Here is a 25,016-nt window from a genome sequence, read left to right as displayed (position 1 = left end):
TTTTCTGTGTTAATTTAATCATGCCAATTATTTCATAACCATTTGTCAGCTTATCCCAAGGAGGAAGATGATGGTCAGCGGAGCTCTTTGATACAGAGTTCACCTGCCAAAAGTTTTCATTTCAAAACCAGAATTCTTCACAGGAAATGTCACCACCAGCTCTGCCAAGAAATGTTGAAACTGTTTCTTTTTCCCTTTGTTTAGATACAAAATGACAAAATGCAGCTCCAGTTGGGTGATTTAATTCAAACAAACAAGCCTCCCTTCCATGTCAAGGAGCGGATTGGAAATGACAATCCCTGTTTGGTTTCAATCAGAAACGTCAACGTTTTCAGAGTGACATTTCCGATCCCAGGGTTTGCGAGTCCCGTGTTTGTTTGGGATGGAGATGGGGTTTTTCTGTTGGTTGTCATTTGGGAAGGCTTCTTGTGTATTTTACTGATTTATTTGTTTCCTCCTATTGGAGAGAAGCGTGAGGAAAAGACCGCGAGGGAAGGAGAGGCGCAGGCTGCTGCACCTGAGCTGGGGTGTTTGGCATTTGCAGGTGTCTGGCGGATGTCAGTCACACGGGGAGATCCAAAGGGAAGCGATGCTTTGGTGTGGTTTTTACCCAGGAATTTTTTCCCCAGGAGCACAGTGGGGCTGAGGTGGCTGAGGTAGCTGAGGTAGCTGAGTCCGCTGAGCGTTTGGGAGGGCTGTGCTGGCATCTCGTGGGCCCAAAAATCTCTTCCACCCATTTGGGGTTAGACTGTGACCTGTGTGTAGGTCTGCTGCTTCTCCTAAAGGGACAGGGTGAGGGAGCTGCAGTTTTCAGCCTGGAGAAGAGAAGGCCTTTCTAAGGGAGCCCCTGCCAGAGCCTGAAGGTGTTCCGAGAGAGCTGGAGAAGAACTTTTACATGGGCCTGGAGTGGGAAACAGCTTCAGTCTGAAAAAGGGCAGGTTTAGATTGAATATTAGGAAGAAATTCTTGGCTGTGAAGGTGGTGAGGCCCTGGCACAGGGTGCCCAGAGAAGCTGTGGCTGCCGCATCCCTGGAAGTACTCAAGTCCAGGTGCAATGGGAGTTTGGAGATGCCTAGGGTAGTGGAAGGTGTCCCTGGCCATCGCAGGGGGTGGGACAAGATCTTTTAAGTCCCTTCTAAACCAAATAATTCTATGATTCCATGATGTAAGGGATACCAGATGTGATATCCATGGCCAGTGAGGGTCAACCCTTGCATCAGCTGCACACTGAATTCAGGTCACTCAGGATGATGGCCTGAAGCCACCCTCTGTCTCAGAGCAAAGAGGAGAGACTTGGTGTTCTTTGAGCCTCCTCCAGCACTCTGGGACAGGGAACCCTGTGGCACCATCTTTGCAAGGGATCAAGCATGCAGAGAACACAGAGGGGTGCTCCCTACATTCCCCCTCCTGCCCCTGGAATGTTATCTTCCTCTATAAGTACAACTCCACAGCTCCATTCCACAAGTCTTCCCTCCTCTGGGGGTTCCTCCTCCTCATCATCTCTGTGATTACTCAGGCAAGTCAGCAATTTACTCGCACGAGTAAAGGTTTGCCCAGCTGGCAGACCAAAAGGCAGCGCCATCCAGACCTCTGGCAGAGCAAAGGTGGGAAAGGAAAAGCCCAACAATTCGGATTTTGCACCACCCCACTGGCCTGCAGCTGGGTTTGTGTTGTGTTTTGGGCACTGCTACTGGTCCATTCTGAAAGGTGGTGGGGGTGGGAGGGTGGATTTGGTCCTTAAATTAGGGGTTGAGAGTCCTTGCTTACCTCCCCCAGCCTCAGAGAGGGAATTCTCAGCGTGGCCCGAACAGCAGTCACTGCACCCCAAAAATGTCTCGCACGGGTCACGAAAAGCACACGGGGGGCTGGCGGGGGGGCGGCTGGGAGGGCGTGGGAGAGCTTGAGCTTGGAGTGGGATAAATGGGATAAATAGCCCTGCCCTGAATCTCACCTCCTCTGCCTCTGCTCCCCCGCCCCCATCAGTGCTGCAGTTGTGTCAGGTAGTGGCACTGTTGAGTACATTAACCCGGAGCTGAGCATTGCAGCCACACCGAGAGCGTGTCTGCGTGTGAGTGTGTGTGAAGCGTGTGTGTGCGAGTGTGCGTGTGTGCGTGTGTGCCTGATCATTACCATTTATTCCCCACACTTCGCCCCCTCCCCCCGCCCCCAGTGCTGCGGGACTCCGGGAGAGAGCGATGGAGACAGAGGGAAGAGAGAGACATCAGCCCCCCAGATCTGCTTAACCAAATCGCCGCCCCTTGCGGGGAGGGAGAGAGGGAGCGGGGGGGTGGGGGGGAGAGAACCAGACCAAAAAGACAAAATAAAAGACAGAGAAAGGAAAAATCCGGCGGGGGAGCAAAAAGCCGCCCCCAGGCGCACCCTTTCTCAGCGGGGAAGGGGATGCGGGTGTGTGTGTGTGCTGTGTGAGTGTGCGAGCACCGAGTCCGGCCCCATCAGGAGAAGGGGGTGTTTTCCCTCCGCCTTCCCTTCGCCCTCCCCCGGCCCGGCGCGGGGCGGCGCGGGGGGAGCGGGGAGCGGAGCGGGGCGGGCGGCCGCAGCCCCGCAGCCCGCCGGAGCTCCGGCACCCGCTCCGAGCCCAGGGAGAGCAGGGATAAAGGGAAGCTTCCTCGCCGCCGCCAAGCAGCCCTTTTCTCCTGGCGGGGCTTTGCTCTTTTTCTTTCTTTTATTCATTTTTCTTCGTGTTTTTTTTTTCTCCTTTTTCTTTTTCTTTTTCTTCTTCTTCTTCTTCTTTTTCTTTTTTTTTTTTTTTTTTTTAATATTTTTGAAACTCCTCGCCGGGAAAAGCAAAACCGAAAACGCTTCCCCGCAACCTCGCCCCCCTGCAAAAAGGCTCCCAACCAACCAACAACAACAAGCAGAGAGCAAAAGAGCCCCCCTTGCAAAAAAATTTTTAAAAGAAGGAAAAGAAAAGAAAAAGCGAGAGAGCTGGAGACCAGCTCCACTCCATCGATTTCAAATCCAGGATTTTATCCAGTGCATTGAGGGGCTTCTCTTTTTTTTCGGTCTCTCTTTTTTTTTTTTTTTTTTTTCCTTCTTACCCCCTCCTCCTTTCTTTCACCCCCCGCCCCCCTGTCCCCCCCTTCTCCTCCTACTCACCCCCCTTTTTTCCTTTTCATTTTATTTTGGATCCTGCTAAAATTAGCCGGGACTGCTCTGGGTGTTGCGTGTTAATTTGATTTACTCCGGGATTCCGGCTTTCCAAGACGCCATTTTCCCCCCTTTCTCGCTCTATCTCGTTCTATTTATCCCTCTCTATCTATCTTTTATCTCTCGAGCTGTCTCTCCGTCTGTCTGTCCGTCCATCTCCCTCTCCCCGGTGCCTTCCTCCTCCCCCCGCCCTCCTCCCTCTGCGCTCTGCGTGCGCTGCGCGGCCGGGCGCTCCCCTCATCCCCATCTGACAGATGAACACCGCCATGGGTTTGCCGCAACACAAGCAAAAGCACCTTTGGGGGCTGTGGCGAGGGATTGAAACCGGGATCTAAAAGAGAAGAGACAAGAAGGGGGGAAATCCGAGGAGGAGGAGGAGGAGGAGGAAGAAAGAAGGAGAAGAAGAGGAAGCTGCTAAGAAGCCCCCGCTGCCGTTTTGGGGATATGGGTTAGTAAATGCGGGGGGGGGGGGGGGGGGGGGAAAGGACAAAAATTCTGAGGCATCGAGGAAAGGTCTGCCTTGATGATCGGAATTGCAGGAGGATCGTACGCCTCTCTGCTGTTCCTTCTGCCCCCTTCCTTTTTTTTTTTCTTTTTCTTTTTTTTTTTTTTTATTTTCCCCCCTTCTGCATGCAAAAGTTAATGTCGTCCCCTTTTTTTTTCTTTTTTTTTCTTTTTTTTTTTTCCCTCCTCTCTGTTGTGACTTTGCAATGGCGCGGAAAAGGGCTTTATTTTTTTTTTTTTTTTCTTTTTTTGGGAGGGGGGCACATTTCTCCTCTATGCCTTGCATGCGAATCCTCTTCCCCATCCCTTCCGACCCCTTCCCTCCCCATGCTTTGTGCCTGTTTGGGAGCATGTGTGCGTGTCTGTGCCTGGTTCTCGTGGGGTGGGGGGTACTGGTGGTGTGTGTAAGACCGGGAAGGGGTTGGAATTTTTTTCAGGAGTTTGAATAATGTATTTATTCCCCCCCCCCACCCCACCCCGACACATACCCCCTCTCTCCCGGCCCCCGCTTTGGTAGCCTACATGTGTTTATATGTGTAGGTGGCAGCTATGCGTGTGCCTGTGGAAATTGGGGGGGGGACGGGAGTGGGGGGAGACACGACCCCCCCCGCTTCGTAAATTGCAGGTTAAGTGGAGCTAGAGAGCAACGCTGTAACCTTATGGGGATATTTGTGTGTGTGTGAGTGTGAGTGTGTGCGAGAGCGAGCGTGTGTGTGCGCGGGGCTCCGCGGGTGAACCGGGGGGCGCCGCTGCCCCGGGGTGGCCCCGCCGTGTTTTGACATTGAAAAGGACGCGCAGCCCCGAAAAAGCTGCGATTTTTTGGGGAACAACCAAGTGGGAGGACGGGGTGGGGGTGGTAATCAGCAGAGCGGGACACCCCCACCCACCCTGCCACCACCCCCCACCACGCTCGGTGGCCGGATAATTGTTCCGAATCCGCCGGTGATTGCCGCCCTCGGGACCCTGGCGGCCCCTGGTGCCCCCACAAGGGGTGGAAGCGGAGTTCAGTACGGGCAGGCTGAACGCCGCCGGTGTCACCGGGCTGCGGGGTGCTGTGGGGAAGAGGGGGTGACACGCAGCCCGCAGCCTCGGGCGGCTATTGTCAACCCCAGCCCCGGCGCAAGGCTCCTGCCCGGCGCCGGGCACTCGCACTCGCACTCACACTCACACTCACACCCCTTCCTCGCCGGGTTTCCCCGCAGGGCAAGGGGAATTGGGGTCCCCCGCAGCCCTTACCGAATCCCCGGGGTGCGAAGGTGTGTCAGTGTGAGTGAGCGTGTGCGTGTGTGTCAGCGTGAGCGCGTCCGTGTGTTTGCATCCCAACATCCCACCGCCCCGGCGGGCACGGCGCTCCCCGCGCTGCCCCTGCCTGCTGTATTTATGTCTCCAAAAGGCAGTTGAGAGAAGGATTTCCGATTCGTTTCCGCTTCAAATAAACGGCCCCGATAATCCCGAGCCTGACGCCTGATGCTCAAAAGGCACTTGGCCGCCGGGAGCCCAACCCGGCGAGGCGGGGGGGAGAGACGGGGCACACCCGACTCGGACACCCACCCTGGGCAGGCTCCCCTGGCCTCGGGAGGGGTGATGAGAGTGGTTTGGTGCCCGGGGGATGCGAACGGGGGATGCGAGGGGGGATGCGAGGGGAGTACCCACCCATTCCGGTACCGTGGGGTGGCGGTGTCCCCGCGGCTGCCGTGAGCCGGGCTAACCCAGCCGGGCTCCGGGAGGAGTGGGAGGATGAAGGGAGGAGGGCAGGGGAGCCTGGCAGGCTGTTCCTCCGGTGTACAGAGGTGTTTCATTAGCCACCGGCCCGCGGTGGCCCCGCTCTGGGGTGGGGGAGACCCTCCGTGTGTCCTTCTGTATCCGTCTGTCACACGGCAGAGGATGCAGAGGAGTGGAGAGAGGAGAGGGCAGAACAGGTCAGTGCTCTGCTGTCAGGGAGAGCATCTGAGCCTCCTGGTGTGGATGGAATTGTTCCACGAGGAAAGGGCTGCTGGCAGATCCTGTGTGGAATATTATGGGCCCAAATGGGAACGATTGCTGGTTTGAAAGCCCTTGCATGCAGGATTGACTTGGTGCAGGTATAGAAATGGTATTATCAGGTGTCTAGAGACAGGTAGTGGCAGCATGAACCTGAGGAAACAAGTGGACCCTGTATTGTGGACAGCAAAAAAATATTCTTATCAGGGAGTAACAGAATCATAGAATGTTTTGGTTGGAACGGATGTTAAAGCTCATCTCATTCCAGCTCCATTTTCCCCCAAGGCAGGGACGCCTTCCCCTAAACCAGGCTGCTTCAAGCCCCATCCAGCCTGGCCCCAAACACTTCCAGGGACTGGACACATTCATGGGAAAATGTGCAAGTGTCTGTTTCATGCACAGCTTTCTGCACTTCCTCAGCCTTTGCTGAGATTTCACTCCTCATCAGAAGCTCCTTCCACTCAAAGGAGAAACTTTTTTCCATCTCCATTTGTTTTTTAGCTGAAAGGAGAAAAAAATCCTATCCACACAATGGACTTTTACTTTAATCTGTGCTCATAGCTCAGAAGGGTTATGTAAAAATAGGGAAAAAACAAAAGCAGAAACACTCAGTGAATGGAGACTGCTCTTCCATCTCTTATTGGCTTCAACTTTTTTTTCTTTTTTTTTTAAACTTCTCAGACTCAAAGTTTTAATTGAAACCAGAAGTCTATTGAGAAGTAACTGAGCCAAGAAAACCTCTGTTTTCTCTGCAACTAGGGATGGGGAATAAATAATTTTTAGCTGATGTTATTTCAAGTTGTTTGAGCTTTTTGATTCCTGCCAAAAAGCCCAGCATAGATTATTAACACATTATCATTTTAGGAGGACGCACTTTTTGAAATGCTATAAAATGGTGTGTTAGGTTTGTGCAGAGCCATAAACTATGCTGGTTGTTGGCAAACAAAAGAAACAGTGGCCATGATTTATTATTAATAATGATCATAACTGAGCTATTTAGCTTGATTTGATATATACTGGTTTCTCTACTGAGGTTGCTCTGTATTGTTTTCAATAATATTGTACTTTGATTAAGTTGGGAACTGCTCTTGTTTAACAACTGCTATTGCTGTGTGCTTAATTAACTCAAGGAATTAAATGCTCAAAAAGGTGCAGCCATAATTTTTTGGCTTCAGACGCTGCTTAATCTCCTCTTCTGCTCTTTTTTGACCCATCCTTTGAGCTACTTTTCCCTACCACACACCATCTCTTAGGTACAAGTGCCAATTTACCAACAGGACTCTTGTTTTCCATTACCAGATTTGCCTAATCCCAGTTTCAGTGACTTTTTTTCCCTCTCAGTAGGGCTCAATTGCTCACACATAATCTTTCCCTTCTGTTTTCTTTCCCCTTTGGACAACACCCTCCAGGACTGAAAAACTCTTGCCTTGTGCCCTGAGACTTGCAATTACACAGCAATTTTGACTCTTGACCTAACTAGTAGCAAGAAAGGCTATTGTCTAATGAACCACGTAAAAACAGATCTGGGATCCAACAGATTGCTGTGATGGAAATGAAAGATGTCCCGGTGAACTGATGACTGATTTGTTTAACCATATGCCTAGGCGGTTTCCTTGCTCCCCATTAACTACCCATCTCTGGAGTATCTGTGATCTGTGGGTCTGTGACAATGCTGAGAGGCAGAATTAATAACTGCCAAAACGCGTCCCGTGAAGCATGGAGGGGCAGATTTTAAGCCGTGCTCAGAACATGCAGCACCATTTTTTGCCTACCACAGCATGCAGGCATGCAGGGTTTTAGATTTGTAAGTGCTGTGTTTAAGTGTGCTTCTGGTGATGAGACAAGGGCAGCAAATCTGCGTGTGAAAATCATAGAATCAGAGAGTGATTTGTGTCGAAAGGGAGTTTAAGTATCATCTCATTCCACCCCCTGCCATGGGCAGGGACACCTTCTACTATCCCAGGCTGCTCCAAGCCCTGTCCAATCTGGCCTTGGACACTGCCAGGGATGGGGCAGCCACAGCTGCTCTGGGAAACCTGTGCCAGGGCCTCACCACCCTCACAGGGAGGAATACTTTTCTAATATAGGTGATTTATAAAATAGTAAGTAGACAGAGGAAATCCATGGTAAGGGTTAGCCTCATTGCTGGGAAGTCCAGGAAACCTTAGGGCAGCATAAATACAAAGTTTAGAGCTAGTACAGAGAGGAAGGTGAGACTCTGTGGGAGAACCTTAGTGGAGAAGGTTCCCAGTGTTTTGCTGCAGGGCTTGTGGTTTCTACTGGGACTGGTTTCGCTGCTCTTGTAGGTTCTGTTAGCATTACTTTCTTTCCAGCTTTAAGGAAAAGAGTTCCCTTTCCCATTATTCTTGCTGAGGAAATAAAATGACTCTGACTTTTAGGAAATTGTCACCTTGATTAAACATGGACTTCAAAATCCCTCAACTCAGTGTTTGAGCCTGGGGCAACTGTCAGATCTGAAAGCGATTTGCAAACATTGGATATTGGGACTTCTTTTTCCTTCTGATATAGACATGAAATCAGTTTGTAAGTGTGTGTGGTTAGCAACACCTGGAGACTGTTTCTTTCTCCTCCCGATGAGAAGGTTTCTTCACCTGACGAGCCTTCGAAAGCTCATTGCATTTTTGGACCTGTTTAGAGATCTACTGGGTGCTGGGACCAAGCACAGCTCTGCAACAGGCACCTGGATTCTGAATTCACATTTCATTAGTTGTAGAGAGTACAAAGTCAAGGGAATAAACAGCTGGGGGAATAAAGGAAGACAAAATAATTTCTTAAATTGAATAAAAGCAGTCAGAGAATCTTTCAGAGCTGAGGAAATGAGTGAAGGAAGTTGCTAATTTCTATTTATCAGCTCTTGAGAGAGAGCAAGGTTAGGAGCTATTTTGCCCTTTTGGAGCTGGATTTACTTTAGAGGACAAATTGCCCAAATGCAATGATGAGCTTTTCAGTAAGGTTTGGGATGACTGGATATGAAAAGAAACCTTCTGACATTATTTCATTTAGAGTTTTGTTGTTCTTTAAGTCTCTTCAAAAGACCAAGCAGAAACTTTGAAGAAGAGCAGGTGACCAAAGAGAAAGGTGGCCAGGGAAATACTCTGGGAATATGGACCTTGGTGCTGCTCACACATCCCTGGGTCAGGTTTTCTCTTGCTCATGAGTAGGAACTCTGGTGGGGCTTGTGTACTTGTCCATCCAGCACTGGGGTTTTTCAAGGAATACAGGAGTTGTGCAGGTGGTGAAGATGACTTACCTTTCCTGTGTAGGGCTGCTGATGTGCCCTATTCAATGTGTGGAAAAGCCATGGAAGAGGAAACCAATTTCCACACAAATCTGAGGTCATAAAGTGGTGACGAGGCTCTGACCTGCCCTGGTGAGCACCAGAGCAGGAGGTGGCCCAAGGCTTGGCTCTGCAATATATTGGGAGGAGCTGGGATTGTGGCTAAATACTGTCGTGGGGTGACTTATTCATCTTCTCAATGCCTCTGAAAGAGTGAATTCCTGGTCCCAAAAGGGTTGCTGTGCCATCCTGGGCAGACAAGGGCTCTATGAGGAAGGCAGCAGTGAGAGCAAAGTTTCCTCTACTGTAGTATGGTATAACTTGTAACAGTGCTTGGGAAATCTTTGCAGAAGAATGTGTGGTAGGCAAGCGTGGGGTAACCCAGGACTCACTCAAATACCTCAAAATTAGAGATGGGTTTAAGATCGGAAGCCTGAGGTTTTAAGTTACTTTGAAATTTTTGTTAGCCTTAACCTTTAAAACTGAGATACATATATATATATACAATGAATCATTCTCTTTCTGTCCTGGCATTCTAGCAGATGGAGAAGCCAGTTTTAAGATGGAAGGGAGAAAATGATGATACTCAAACCAGAGGTCAAGATGCAAAGTGTTACAGGCACGTCTTCCCTCTATAAGAATTGACATATCCTGAAATGTCCTACTGATGTGATTTCTGAGACTTGGACACTGGCCTAACTTCCCACTGTGTTTCCAGACCCAGCATATTCTGGAATGACGCTGTGATCCATGACTACCTCAAGACTCACTAAATACTTGGCTTTGGAGAATGCGGTGGAGTTTCTACTGAAACTCCTCTGAAATCCTATTAGTGTCCTAGACAAGGAAACCCTTCCTGTAGTTTTTCTGTCTTTTTTTTTTCTTCTTTTTTTTTTTTTTCTTCTTTTTTCTCTCTCTCTAAAGCCTTTCTATGGAGCTCTATAGTGAGGATTCAATAGAATTCTATACTGGGAATAATTCTCTGCTGAATCCCTTAGTTCTTTTTCAGAAGGGATCAGAGACACAAAGCTTAACTGGGGGAGTTCAGTAAGTGTTCAAACAGCACTGTACACATGTAAAGTGCTGTAGCAGGCATCTGGGCAAAGTGTTACTATACATGTCCATTGTTCCTAAGGTTGCAAATCAGTTTAAAATATTAACCCATACATTCACATCCTTGTAATTTCCATAAATTTTCAACTAATGGGCTGAAAAATGGCATGCTTTCTCTCTGTTTCATGACGATTTTCTTCCTGAAAAGTTGCGTAAGCCTCTTCAGCTATTAGTTTTATTTTCAACTGATTCAGAAAAAGTGAGAGTGGAAAAAGGAAACACTTTCCCTCTTTAACTGCATGCTTTAAAGAGGACAGCAATCTCTACCTTATGGATGTAGGGCTTCTTGATGGCCTCTGTCGTCTTTTGGTGTTTGAGTGAGACAAAACTTGGAGGCCATGGTTTCTGATGCCATGAAAGATTGGAGTGTAGATATCCTGAAGTTAATGGTATTCTTCTAGACTATTGGCTTAAAGAGAAGGGCACTGGCCCAACAAATCCTGTTGGATAGGAGTCATAAATGACTTTTTTTCATAGGTGTTGGTGACATTAGATTAGAGTTCTGTGTCATAGGAGGTACTCACAGAAGCATGAGTCCTGATGCTCCACATTCATCACCAGCACAGAAGAGACATCTACTCTTAAAACATGCTGTCCTCTAGGTGTGGCTTTTAGGACAGAACATTTTATTCACCCTTAGCTCAGCAAACAGACCTTCCAAAACCCTTAAGGAAAACCTTCGGAAAAAAAGCAGTGTGAGTAAAAAATAAAATAACAATAAGGTGCAGCACGCTTCTAGGTAGGAACTGAGAACTTATCCACACCCACAGCCCTCTCCAGATGGGGAGCAGCAGCACAGACACCTCAGCTCAGGGTTCTCTTGGCCCATCACAGCCAACAGACCCAACTTTGTTTGTTTGGGAGCTAAGTGAAGGATTCATATTAAGAGATAGCAATCCATGGTTCATTGGTGAAGAGAGGTGGTCCCCATGATTGACTTGATATTGGATTCCTCTCCAAGTGTTGATCCCATCCCAACCTTTAACATCCTCATGGAGTCAGTGTTGAAAGTAGTACAAGTGACAGAATGAGAGGAAATGGCCTCAAGTTGCTCCAGGGGAGGTTTAGATTAGATAACAGGAATAAATTGTTTCCTGGAGGGTTGGTCAGCCATCAGAACAGGCTGCCCTGGGAAGTGTTAAAGTCACTATGCAAGAAATGATCAAAAAAATGTGTGGATGTGGCACTTGGGGACATGGGATAGCCTCAGCAGTGCTGGGGGAATGGTTGGAGTCTATGATCTTAGAAGGCTTTTCCAACCTGAATGATTCAATGAGTCCACAGGAGTAATAATCCAAAGTGCTGGTCCTGTTTCAATAGGGATTTGAGTGGTGGATCTGGAGCTCCTGACCCTGTGTGCTGCCTTGGAGGGAGCCTGATGTGTGCAAAGAGCACAGTAAAGTAATCGAGCTGGAGAGGCCTTTCAGGCCTGAGGATACTCAGCAGGCTTTTATCTCCTTCTGACTCAACTTCACACAGCACTTCTGTAACCACTTCCTCTTCAGCCTCATTAGAGGCAAAGGTGCTCCTTCTCTTTGCCCACAGCAGCTGTCAGTTATCTTGTCTTTATTCCTGACCTCAGGTCTTCCCATCAGCATGCTCCCAACTAATGTTTTTGTGCCTCTTGATATCACTGTCCCAGCACTGTGGGCTGCTCTTTGTCCCGTGTGCATCCAGCTGCATCCACTTGTGTCCTGGGCTGCTTTTGCCTCCTGATTTTTCCTCTTCTTCTTGTTGTTCTTGTTCCTCTTCTTGTTATTCTTTTTCTCCCTCTTCTCCTTCTTTGTCATCTTTGTCTTCTTCACCTTCTTCTTCATCTTTTCTTCTTCTTCTTTGCTGTCTTCTTCATCATCTTTGTCTTTGTCTTCTTCTATCTATGAGGCTATAAGGGAATTTCTTGTATTTCTAGCCCTGACACTCTCTTTCCCCCAAAAAACTGATGTACTCTGCAGGACAAAGCACTACCAATGCTTTCCTTTAGATACCCCAAATTATTGCCATTCTTCCTGTATGCCCTTCAGACATCCCTTTTTCTCACGGTCCCCTCTCGATGTTGGGGATGCTTGGTGTATTATACAGCACCAAGCAAGACACCACCGCTTACTCAGCATGGAAACATACAGAGCAGTGTCCTGGATGGACAAAATCCAAACTTTCCTACTCCCAGCATCGTTTGAAGCATGCGGAATGGAATAACATGGGATGTGTTGTTTGTACAGACTCCAGACTGGGCACAGGATAGATCCTGGACTGAAGCCTTTTAGGTCCTCCTTGTGCCATCACTTACAGCTCTGAGGAATGGATGCTGAGCCAAGACATGGTGCATTCCCTATCGGATGTGTTGTTAGATTTTATTTATTTCTTTGTTTTTCCCAAAGGAAGAGGAAGCTGGTCTATTTGGCACATGTGCAAGCAAAAATGAAATAATGGAGAAGGAGGGAAAAAAAAAAGGTGAAAGAAGGAGTTCTGTGGCAGCAGCAGTAAATAAAAACAAAACTCTCATTAATGATTCATGCAGAGAAATAATTTTCCACACATTTCGTGGTGCAGAGGGAAATGTTTGATCAGAGGGAGAAGAAGAGATTGTTGCCCTGCCATGACGGTGTTAGAAGGAGGCTACTGTGTATGATGGCAGCTCTCCAAGAGCAGAGTCAATCTAGGAAAGTTTGGTAACACAGATGATGGAATTGTACAGGGGTTTGCTTTCTGTGGCTGATCTCTGTGCCAATAACCTCTCCCTAAATACCCATAAAACTTTCCATTTGTAGCCTGGAGTAGCTGCTGCTACCTCCAGGATGGTGTGCTTGGCAAGAGCTGGCTGGAACATAGTAAGTATTTAAGTCCCCTTCTGTGCACATTGACACTTCCTACCAAAGAGTTTTATGGCTGCTGTTAATGGAATAAGTTTTATCCTTGCAGTGGCACACACTCTGCTGCGTCCAGCAGAGTGCTCAGGGTGGTCTCCTGGGTCATACCAGGAGTCACCTCTGATTGTACATCACACTGAGACTGATGATGATTGGTCTGGGAGCTCAGCAACCTGGTGTTGATCTGGCTTAGGCAAATTTACCAGCTTAACTTTTTGTGCTGTAATGAGCTGAGGCACAGCTGGCATCTCTTTCAGCTTTTCAGTGTCCTGGAGGCCTGATGTTCACCAGGAAAATGGGCAAAAACCACATGCCAGCTATAGATGTCATTAGGATCAAACACTACCCTTGATTTCCTAGAGAAGCTGTAAATGCCTGGAAGTGTTCCAGGCCAGGTTGGACTTGGGGTTGGAGCAACCTGGTCTAGTGGAAAGTGTTCCTGCCCATGGCAGAGGGCTGGAAAAAGATGGTCGTTAAGGTCCTTTCCAACACAAACCAAAATTTTGTTGCCTACCTCGGAGGGAACAAATGGGAGGAGTTTGATCATTTTAGAGACCAGAAACCTCCGTGAGAAGGTGTTCACAGGTCTGAGACTGCGCTCCCTTTCCCAACACTCTGATACAGCTTTAGGTTATGAGCGAGTAGATTTACAAAACCTTGGTACATTTCTCAGGCAGGAGCTCGTAAAAGTCCTTGGGCGGCACGATGGGCGCCTCTCCTGCTCCTGCAGATGGGTGCTTTGCTAAACTGGCCACAGCTGTACCTTGGGCAGTATTGCTTTCATTGTCCTTGTGATTTATGGCTGTGTCAGTTGTTTAATCATTCAGTTGGCCCTCCTGCAAGCCCTGTATGATAGTTAGTTACTTACATAGAAAGGTGACTATCTGATCTAATTATAAAGTCTCAAACCTAATTATGGAGTCAGACATGATTCCATAATCTACTCTAAATGTGTCTATGTTGAGAAGACAGATATGTGTGTGTGTGTGTGTAATGTGCACATTTACATGCTTCTGTAATTACAGATGTGCTTGGATTTTCATTTATTTCTGCCTCTTTGTCTTGGGCACGCACACTTGATGCTTGCAGCTTCATCTGGCTGTGACAGATATTTGGTTTACCACATCTTTTTCCCTCCAGCGTGACTTTTCCTGGCTCCCTTTGCCATCCTTGGGTACACTGAGACACAGCCATCAGTCAGTGTTGCTCAGGAGGTGCAGAGGGATGGTAACTCTTGGACTCAGCACAATCTGATGGAAACAAGTGAAAATTATATTTCTGGCAACTGCCATTAACTCTTGCTCCTTGTTTCCACCTGGATAACCCACATCTGGGACAGTTTGCATCCTGTCCTTTTGTAGAAAGTCCTCACATGATCCACGCAAAATCAGAGGCAGAGTCAGAAGGATTTGTACAAAAGCAGAGTTTGGAGGCAGAGGGATCATGTGAAGAGTAATCACATTTCTTCTTCCAATTCACCCTATTAATGAACTACATATCTTAGTTAGATAGACACAAGGCAGGTGACAGGGAGAGGGTGTTTCTTATGTGATCCATAATGTGGACAGAAAATAACTGCCACCGTCATTATTTGAGCTCCCTGCCAAAGTTGGGTTGTTCTTTCAGAGGATCATGCCCTCAGGAAGTACGAGAGGCTGTGGTCCAAAGCTGCCATAAATCTAGCTCCAGGGCTCTGGGCTGTGGATTAAATTCAGTACTGGTACATGATACTGATCCCGTATAAACTCATACTGGTTCAAATTTGCTCAAAATAGGAAAAAAAATTTGCAGTGATTTAATTTTATCCCAGAAGACTTTGTATTGTATCATATTATGTCACTTGTCTGCACCACTCTGGCTTTATGGCTTACAAGTTTTCCCATCCTCTGAAACTGACTTTAAGTCACTACAAAGAAAATTTTAAGCCTCATATTGTGCGCTTGCCCATTCCACAGAAGTGTGATCAAATGCCTGCTCCTGATCAGCATCAAAGTCATGCTGCTGGCTATCTGGCAGTGCATGGACAGAGACCACAACCAAGCATGAAATTCCAACTTCTTTTTGCAAAACAATAATGAAGGAAGAGGCTGGGCCATTTTTGTACTCCAGTATGGGTTAACTGGGTTCAGTGCAGCTTCTCACATGCTGCGATGTTGGGTTTTTAAGACTCATGACAAATTCTGAAGTTTCACAGACACTGCTCATAAAAGCAGGTTTCTGAGCAAAACTTGCCCTTGGCTGTAACATGGGTTGTCCTCTGGCTTCTGTCCCAGAGGCAGCTGCATTTCCACAGTGTCATACATGACCATGGAAGCAACCTGGGAGTCTTTGGACTGAAAGGTGAAATCTTATCATTAAACACTTCTGCATAGTCTCCAATACTTTGTGGTGAACGGTTTTAGAAGGATGGAATGTAAAGAGGGTTCCAGGATTCCTGATATTTTGCAGAGATTAGGGATTTAATGCAATGTCCCGTGGAAGAATGGAAGATCCAAAGGCAACCTGATAGACAGTTTGAAAAGTTGTGACCTCCCCTTTGCATTCCCCACGAGCCTCAGACTTGTGCCTTAGTTTCACCCCCCTTGAACCTGTTTAACAGACTTTTTTTCTTTTTCACCCATTCATTTTGGACTCTATGAATGAAATTAAAGCAGTCTCAGTAGTTACAGTGGTATCAGTGTAGAGGGGATTTGGACAGCACCTCTTAATATTGCTTCCACCTCTCTGCTGGTGTTCCTAGTACTGGAGCAGTTCAGAGGAACTGCAGAAACACTGAGCAGCTGAGCCTGCCTTGCTTGCATGTGAAACAGTGTTTTCTTACTCCTAATGTGGTTGCTGTCCCACTTAGAATCACAGAATCATAGAACCACTAGGGCTGGAGAAGACCTCCAAGATCATTGAGTCCAAGCTTAAGGCAAAAGCTGTGCCAAGGATGATGTCCACTGTCATTTCACAGAGAACCCCAAGCAGGTGGATTTCTTCTTCCTCCTATTGGGTCTCACTCTGTTTTCGCCCTCAGCAAATTTTCACTTCAATCACTTTATAGCTGGGGCATCTGAATACTCACAAGCACCAGGTTGCCTGAGGCAGAAGAAGGGAGCATATTCAGACCCCCTAATGGGAGACATCCAGTGTGACCCAAATGGAGGTATTGTACTTGAAGGTCTTTGCCTCCAGAAGAGTGTTTGAGGTGCCCAGAGGAGCTCATCAGAAACCTGAGCACTGGAAGCAAGGCTGAGCAAGCAGGCATTTGATTATTTCTCAGTACTTATCAGAGGAAGTGTGAATCTCTCCCTAATTAAGAGCTAATGCCAACTTCTGTGAAATTTATTGTCATTCACCTGTGAATTATCCTCCTCAAATTTAACTTGACTGCAGGAAGCCTGCTAGCAGTAACACTTTCCTCAGTGAGCCTAATTTGGATGGTAAAATGCCTCTGTAGCTGCTTATTGAACAGGACAATGCTGGTGAGCATTGGAGGCCAGGAAAGACAGCTTGGGTCAGCACTTAGAAGTTCAGACATATCTCATGTCCTGGGTATTTAAAATAGAAATAGAGGTCTTCCAGCAACAGGACAAGGAGGAACGGCTTTAAACCAACAGAGAGTTAGTTTAAATTGTATGTTGGGAAGAAATTCTTCCCTGTGAGGGTGGTGAAGCCCTGGCAGGTGGCTGCCCCATCCCTGGAAGGGTTCAAGGCCAGGTTAAACAGTGCTCGGAGCAACCTGGGATAGTGGAAGGTGACCCTGCCCACAGCAGGGGGGTGGAACAAGATGAGCTTAAGAGTCCCTTCCAACACAAACCATTCTATGATTCTGCTCACAGGCACTCTGGAGAGGGGAGGTTTCCAGTAGAGATTAAACATTCAGAGGCCTGAAGTGAGGTTTCTAATTAGTCAAAGCACAGGTAGCCTGCCCAAACTAGAAAGACGAGTATGATGTCCCTGCACCCAAGTCATTTAACTATTAACCCTGAAGGAGAGTAAGGAGATATCTAGAACAATGACCCAGTTAATTCTGGGTGCAGCACTTGAGCGCAGGGTTATTTGTTGCTACCTGTGGGTCTGGTGATATCATCTGCAGACTCTTGGCAGAACAGGAGGCCAATATTTTTAAGTCGGGTTTTAAGGTGGATTTGGCATGAATTCATCTGACACAGGTATAATGCTATGACTTTATTTATCTGTTACTTGTTTATGCCGAGCTGGAGGCACACGGCCAAGCAGGGATGAGTACTTGGACATTATGACCCAGCATGTGGGTCCCACAACCAGACTTCGGAGCAGAAACCTGGCTTTTTATTCACTCTCCATAAAACATTACCCAATGGCTCAAAACCTGAATGACTCTTCCTGTACCAGAGCCATCAGCTGCATTTAAGCTCCCTTCCAGGTGAGGGTCCCAAGAGGGTTGGTTCATAAAGGCAATGGCAGCCGTCCCTTCCTTGCACCCTTGGTGGCTGCGGGCTCATGCTGCTGAGCTGCTCCACAGCCTGCTCTCTGCAGCCAGCAGTGAGAGAGGTTAAAAGCCTGTGGGCGGAGGCCGGCACACAGTGCCCATTGTACATGCGTGCATACCAGAGCAGTAACTCCCTGGAATGCTGCACCGCCGAGCTTTTACCACCTTGTGTTTGTGTTGCAGCCCAGGAGAGTGTGTACATTGTGTCCCTCTCCGCGCAGATTAGCAATGTAAAACGGCAGATAAATAAGACCTTTTTTTTTTCCTTTTTCTTTTTCTTGATTGGGCCGGTTGGAAGAGGAAGGTGTCTCTGACTCCCATCACCTCCACAAGCACAAGGAGAGGCAAAGTGCAGAGTCAGTCACTTAGGTGGAGCAGCTCCTTGCAACTGGGTGGCTTTCACGTACTAATTGTGTTGGTAATTAGCGACTACCACACGGTTTGGGTTTAAAATGTATAGCATTTCGTAAGGGCATTAACTAACCCACTCTACAATGGGTTTGGGGGATGTTAAGTGTGATCCTTGTCTCCCAGAGGTGAACTGGAGAGACTTGCTGACCACAGGGTGAGTCAGGCCAGGCATGCATGAGACCTCAGATCTGTTAGTTCCTCAAGATCCTCTCAAAGGAGACCAGCCCTGGGAAACGAGTCTCTCCACTATTGCCAGGAGATGTGCAACTCAAGTATAAGTGTTTTTGTGGTGCATTTCTATCTCCTGTGAGCTACAGAAACCATCCCTAAGGCCAGAGGGCAAGTCCAAGTTGTTTTGGTTTTTTTTTTCTTTCTCTTTTTTTTCTTTCTGCTTGGGTTGTCAGCTTGTGCTATTTATGGGAACTTTATTTGAATTTGTGTCTGCTGGCACCTGGGTGGAGGTCCCCGAATGATTTTGTGGAACTGTAGGACACTTAGGACTTTCCACTAGTAGCTATATGCCCAGGTCAGAAAAGTGACACATGGCCACACTCTAGTGCAAATGTGGATCTATAACTAATAAAAGGCACTTGTTATTATTTCTTGTTGAATTTCAAGCCCCCGCGAGGTACCTTACCAAAAAGAAGCCAGTGATACAAGGACATGTGTTTCTTCTAGGTGAGCTGTGCTTTTAGTGTACACTGGCACTCTTGTTCTGATTTGGTGATAGGTAGCAAGATAATTTTTATTTTTTTTCTCTGTGGCATATCGCTGCCAAGAATGACCTGGGAAATCCCTGGCTGTGCTCAGATCTTGATGGCAGTTGGTCAAGTGTAGCTGAGCTAATCTAGCAGGGAGCTACTCCTGAAAGAGCCAGTCTGCACTCCCAGCACCTACTCCTGGCAGTGCCTTCCCGTTTCCTTCTCTGTTTGCCAGAATTGTTACTCGCTGTTTCTCCTAAAGTAGCAGAAAACATGTTTATTTCTCTCCACTAATTTTGTAGACTTGCACTTTTTTGTGGATTCTTATGCTAATTTTGTGGCCAAAACTGGCTCTCCATGAGGGGTGTGTGTGGGGTGGCAATAGGGGAGTTTTAGGGAGGGTGCATGAAATCGCCTCAATACCTTTTAAAACACCCCGTAAGTATTACTTATAACAAGACATCCTTGGGTGCTAAAACTTTTGCTTCAACTGAACATTCATAGCTTCTCCCTTTAACTGAGGCTTTGTACCAAGCACGAGTGTTTCCATCTCATAGGGTTCCATCATGTTTTAAAGAAAGATAAAATTTGCAAGGTTGAGAGCACAGTCTGTGCATCATCCAGCCCAAGGCTTTTCCACAGAACAGTGGGATGAGGGCATGAAGAACTCTGGAAAACCTTGAGTTCAGCTTTCCTCCATGAACTTCAGTGCTTGGGACACTGACATGCCCTGAAAGAATCCCAGGTGGATCCTCCTGCAATTCCAGTATCCCATAGAGCATCCTGGGCTGCAGCTGGTCTCTAATGAATTGTTCATCCAAAGCAGGATTACCCTCAGAATAGCTGGCAGCCAAGGGCATGTCTGTCTCTCACCTGGGAAGTGAGGAAACAGAGAGTTTGAAACTCTGCTGCTTGATTCAGAGGGCAGCACGATGTTTTCTGTGCTCTGATCACTGGGTTATTGTTTAACCCAAGGCAAGTATCTGAGTTTACTTTTTTCCCCTGCTGGAAACCCTGTGACAGTGAGCACGTTGAGGTAATGAGGAGGTTCATGGGTGTGGAGAGTTGGCTGTCCCCTCATTTATTGCATAGGTCAAGTTGAAGATGTTTGCGTTGAGACAACAGTCTGGGTGTTTGATTATTTTTTTTTTTTAATATATATCCATTCTCATCAATTTAACAATAGACATGGCAATTGTTCATTGCTTTGTGATGTCAGATCCAGCCCTCAGAAATGCTGGTGAGCCTTGGTTCCCATTTTGCTCCAAGGAAAGCCCTTGAGATGCTGCAGGGGAAGCCTGACTGTGCCCCGTGCCCTGTTTCAAACATCCCCACACTGATTTATGTGTACATGTGCTAACTCCCTCCTTCTTTTCTCCTTTCTTTTGACAGTGGCACATTTGGTCTCTTCTGAGCATCTTGCAGCCTCTGGGTGACCGGGACATTGAATTTGGTGGACAGTTGCCATTCGCTCCCTGGGATCATATCTGCCCTTGCTTCCCTCATCCCCTTCCGTACTCCCCTTCCCTCCAACCAATCTCCAGGGCGTTGTGATATTGCCATGGAGCCCAGAGAGACTTTGAGCAGCTCCCGGCAGAGGGGAGGCGAGGCAGACTTTCTGCCAGCTGCCGTCACCTCCACGAAGGCTTCGCCTGTCTCGGGCTGCGCAGGGGAGACGATGCTGTCTTCATCAGGCGTGGGGAAAGGGATCCCGGTGAGCAGCGAGAGGCTGGAGCCTGAGGAAGAGGATGAGCTGGGTTCCGGAAGAGACGTGGATTCCACTTCTAATGCGGACAGCGAGAAATGGGTGGCAGGAGATGGCCTGGAGGAGCAGGAGTTTTCCATCAAGGAGGCTAACTTCACAGAGGGGAGTTTAAAACTGAAGATCCAGACCACCAAGAGAGCGAAGAAGCCCCCAAAGAACTTGGAGAACTATATTTGCCCTCCCGAGATCAAAATCACCATCAAGCAGTCTGGGGAGCAGAAACTTTCCAGAACTGGGAAAAATAGCAAAACAACTAAAGAGGAGGACAGATCACACTCCAAAAAGAAGGTAGGTCCCATTCTTTTACATACTTACAGTTTCTCCCAGAAGCAGAGGGAGAGGGAAGAATGAATCTCCTCAAACAATTTGTGTCCAAGGCATAGCTTTTGCAAGATTTGGCCTTGGAGCAGCACAGGGCAAGTATCATCCTGCACTGCCACGTATGCATCGGGAATGATCTTGAACTATCCTTCAGATGAACCAATTCAGAAGAGATCAAAAGTTCAACCAGGCTTCTTCTATTTTTGTATGTAATTGAGTTTTGAGATTAATGATTACATGAGTGAGAAATGAAGGAGCCCACTTCTAAACTACTTTGTGCCTGAGCACTAATGCTCAAGCCTTTTGGCAGTTAAAGCATTCAACTGCATTTTTAAAATAGAGGTATGTGCATGGTGAACAATTGAATTCATTCCTGTATTCCGGGTGATGGGCTCCATTATTCTTGATTACAGCATTGTGTGAGTAGCACTATAGTTATGCTACAGAAAATACTTCCATTATAAGTCTCATTTTCTTCCAGATGCATATCATTTTCTTGAAATATCCTTCTGCAGTGGAATTTTTGGTGCTTTAAGTCTGGGTAAAAATTGAACTTTTTTTTTTTATTTTTCACTTATTCAAGGATGAGAAAAGAAAGACAATCCTTTCTTCATATGAGCTGTTTTCAGGAGCACCCTTTTGATTTTCTGTTGGCTTGATTTCCCTGTAGTGTCGCCTACACTTAGTACATAGACCAAATTTAGTTTGAGTGTATTACGCAGCACTGCTGGGGACACAAATTTTTAGATTAGTGGTATTTTCTGTCCTAAGCATTAGCCAAGTCTGTTTGGTCAGGTCATAGTAAAAATACTTCACCTCTGCCTCCTTAGTAACACACAGGTTTCATGATGACTTCAGACAGAACCCAGATTTGATCAAAGATGCACAAGTGTCTCCAAAACCTGGACAAATTGATCTGGGATTTAGGCACTCTCTGATAAGGGCTTGGGTCACGGCTTGGTTTTCCTGCTCATGAAGCTTTGATCCTTCTGCTCCCACACCTTATACACGTGATAGGTGCTCAAAGGGCTATGTGAAGCCTTGAGGGGACTAATTGCCTGGAGAAATTCTCCTTCACCTCTTCCTGGAAAAATCCCCCTTGGCAGACTCACTTAGACCAAAATTTTCATGACTCAAAATCACTTTTTTAAGCATTGATATTTCCCATTGACTCAAGGCAGAGCCAAGGGAGATTAAAATCACTCACTTTTGGAGTACTTTTCTTACAAGCAGAACTTGAAAACAAACCAAAAAAACCCAATTCAAGGGGACTTTTTTTCCCTCCTAATCTTTTAAGTGATGTAGTGTATGGGCATGAAAGAGGTAGCTCTTTTTAACAAAGGACAGGTTTGGCCCTATAACACTTTGAGAAGAGATTTTTCCCACCTATTGAAAAGGATGAGCTGCCTTCTTAGCGCCAAGCAAGGTCTAATTTCACCTTCCTGTCCTCTCTGAATGTTTGTAGAGGTCTCAGGGGAAGCAGCAGTTTTATGAGACTATGCTCAGTGACAGCAAAGATGTCACAAGCTATCCTTCCAAAGCTTTGAAGAGAGGAAAAAAAGAACTGCAAAGCCCTACTTACCATGCATGGGCTGTGGAGAATATGACTGCACAAAATCAGAGCCCTCATTTCTGTGTATCGCCCAGTCTGATGGGCATGGAAGGTGTGTTCTTTTCTGTGTGGTCATCCAAAAGGTTGAATAAATAAAGTTAAGCATAAGGAAGTTATGCGCAAAAAAACCACAAGCAAAAACCAAACAAACCCAGTGGGAACAATAGTTTAAAAAAAGCACCTTGTAGCATGGTTATGCTCAGGGTGATGACTTTATTGCAGGAGGATAAGGAGTTTGAAAGAAACAGACCATGGCTGCATCCAGCTTGCACCTGTGTTGCGAGGTCCAAGTTGGCTGGGGCTGTGCTCACACACACACACACCCTGTTCTCAAGCTGGGAGCGCTTTGGGTCAACACTGGTCTAATCTGGCCATTAAATCAAACAAAAAAACCTCAGCACCCAGCAGGTGGGTGCTCTGAGCAGATGGGGAGAAGGCTGCTGCCCCGGTGCACCATTAGCATAACACCCAACGGCTGCCGCGCGGCAGCTGCTGAGCCGCAGCTGCGGCAGAGATGTCCCCGGCAGGGGTCTGGAAGACCCCAGTGCTGTGATCTCAAGGGGTGTGCCTGATGCCTGGAGACCAGCAGCCCGCATCACCAGGATGGGGAATAACCTGCGTCCCTGCAGCCGGGCTGGATTTCACACACGCCTGCCCCTCAGCTCGTGGGGTTCCAGGATCAGGTTGTGAACGCCTCGCATAAAGGGGTGATCAAAGGCACTGCAGAAAGGGAGGCTGGAAGCGAGTGGGAGAAAAGTTCTGGTGCTGGCAGAGTGATTTCTTCTATGGCCAATATCTATCTTCTGTGGTACAGAAGTTTTAGGGGGGGAAGATAATTAGGAGGAAACAGCAAGTTTAAATTTGCATGGATATGTAGCTCTCTGGTCTGTGTGTTTCTCTGAAAGAGCAGAGCATGCAGGAACCCTCTGCATTTACTTGCAGAACCATTGAGAGCTGCAGTAATGGTTGTGTGGGGGAAAAAAAAAGTGATCTGTCACATTTAAATGGTTTTGGCGGTTTTGAAATTTCAGCGTTAGGCTGTTTTGATTGCCTGTTGCTTTAATCAGCACAAGCTCCAGAAAAGCAGCTCCTGGCAGCAGAAGGAGGGAACAACACATTTAAAGAGTGGGATGGACCTTCAGCTGGCATCAATCCACTGTCCTTTATGGATTTTTGCCAGGAGAGTTTGGCCCAATGTACACGTTTCCATTGCACATGGGAGCATTATTTGGGTTTATCACCTTGCTCATGGATGCAGAGAATATACACGGACTGAGCTGCAAGTGACATTCTTGTGCCTCTGGTGGGTGGGAGTGGTTGTCCTGCACATCATGGAGTAGCACCCAGATTTATTTTTCCCCTGAGGAAGCGCAAACTCCATCAGGACTTGAAAAAACCCCTTAGCTTGTTGCATAATATTTCCAGCTACATCTCCGGCAGTCCCCAGTGCTTTGAAATACCACTTCAGCATTCTTGCAGGAGTTTCAATACACACAGCACAGAGAGCAAGTAATGAAAACATGGAAGCAATTTAAGTAACAGCATGTGGGTACACAAAGGACTGGTAATGCCAGCAATGTAAAAAGGGACTGTGAACTGGGGATATAGCATTTATTCAGTGGCCACTTAGGGAGGAAGAAGATATGCCTGTTTCTAAGCTTTACACTGCTCTGCTAATTAGGCAATAGGGGTTAGTGCTTGATTTCTAAAGCTGTGGTCCAGAGAGCAGCAGTGATTAGAAGGGGACTCTGCGGAGAGCCACGATGCTCGTGTGCTGAGGCCCAGGGTTTTTGCCTTTGATTCCAGCTGCTACACTATATTAAAAGACATAAACATGCATTAAATACTTTCCTCATGTTGCTTTTCCGTGTGAGCAATAGCCCCAGGGATGTTATGCGATCCTGAATGGGAGGGGAGGGAATTCAGGAGAGGATCTTACTGGGTGCAGTTGCTGATGCCCCAGAATGGGAAGGGAGGCAGGGGATGAGAGAATACCAGCCTTGGGAACCTCTGCTCTGCTGGCTTGAATGCCTGGCTGCAATGCAACAACTTTTGGGGTTTCTTTTAAGTCCAGACCATGCCAAGTTTCACATCGGCTTCCCTAACTTAAAAAAAAAAAGAGTAAGGGTAGTTTCCTAACCCTTCTCCCGGGGCTGCTCAGAAGTTGAATCATAGCTTGAGCTGTTTCTTTGGCTGCTTGTGTGGCAATTGGAAAGTGCACAAATGTTCTGTAAGAGTTTTCTCTTGTTTCAACCCTTTGGCACCTGGGGATGGAGCGGGCTGAACTGTTGCCACTTATAAACCCACAAATAGCTCCATTTCATTTAGTCTGATTGGAGAAGGAGGGAGGGAGGGAAGAAAAAAGCCAGGAGCCCAGAGGATGTCCTGCTGGCAGGCTGGCAAGCCTGGCAGCTGCTGCTCTCTCACCTGCAGTAGGGTTGTTTGAGTCAACCACCTCAGCAACACTAAAGGTCCTTTTTCCTTCAGATAAGGAAACGTTATCAGTCTGGAAGAATATTGAAAGTGTGGTACCAAATGCAATGAAGAAAGCTATTAGCATTCCCTGCCTGCCATGTAGCATTTAACAAGTCCCAGATGAACAGTTATTTCTCTGGTTTTGTTTTATTTTCTTTTTTTGTCCCTTCCCTGCATTTGTTTTTTGGTTTTTGTTTTTTTTTTTCTATTCTCTCATGTCTGTAGGCACTTCATTTTCCATCCCTTCTTTCTTTAGGCACAGCCTGACAAAGGTTCTTAGCAGCTTTCATCATACGCATAATGTCCTTCGGAGGATGTAAGCTTGTGGTTTTGTAATTATTACTG

At 47.1% G+C, this 25,016-nt stretch overlaps 1 protein-coding gene across 2 annotated transcripts in view; it reads left to right on the top strand.

The window, feature by feature from the left end:
- Positions 1 to 3,123: 3,123 nt before the first annotated feature.
- Positions 3,124 to 25,016, top strand: part of SETBP1 (SET binding protein 1) — a 268,091-nt gene continuing 246,198 nt past the window's right edge. The window contains exons 1-2 of one of the 2 annotated variants that reach the window (XM_038123998.1): positions 3,124 to 3,616; positions 19,891 to 20,551. In XM_038123998.1, the coding sequence (XP_037979926.1) occupies positions 20,060 to 20,551 (492 nt within the window). In that variant the 5' untranslated portion in view covers positions 3,124 to 3,616; positions 19,891 to 20,059. The remainder of the gene's footprint in view (positions 3,617 to 19,890; positions 20,552 to 25,016) is intronic. The other variant, XM_038123997.1, reaches the window with a different exon arrangement.

Source organism: Motacilla alba, chromosome Z (genome assembly GCF_015832195.1).
Source record: "Motacilla alba alba isolate MOTALB_02 chromosome Z, Motacilla_alba_V1.0_pri, whole genome shotgun sequence".
Classification (NCBI taxonomy): domain Eukaryota; kingdom Metazoa; phylum Chordata; class Aves; order Passeriformes; family Motacillidae; genus Motacilla; species Motacilla alba.
Note: the sequence above shows the minus strand (reverse complement) of the source record. Positions and strands in the feature narration are given on the sequence as shown.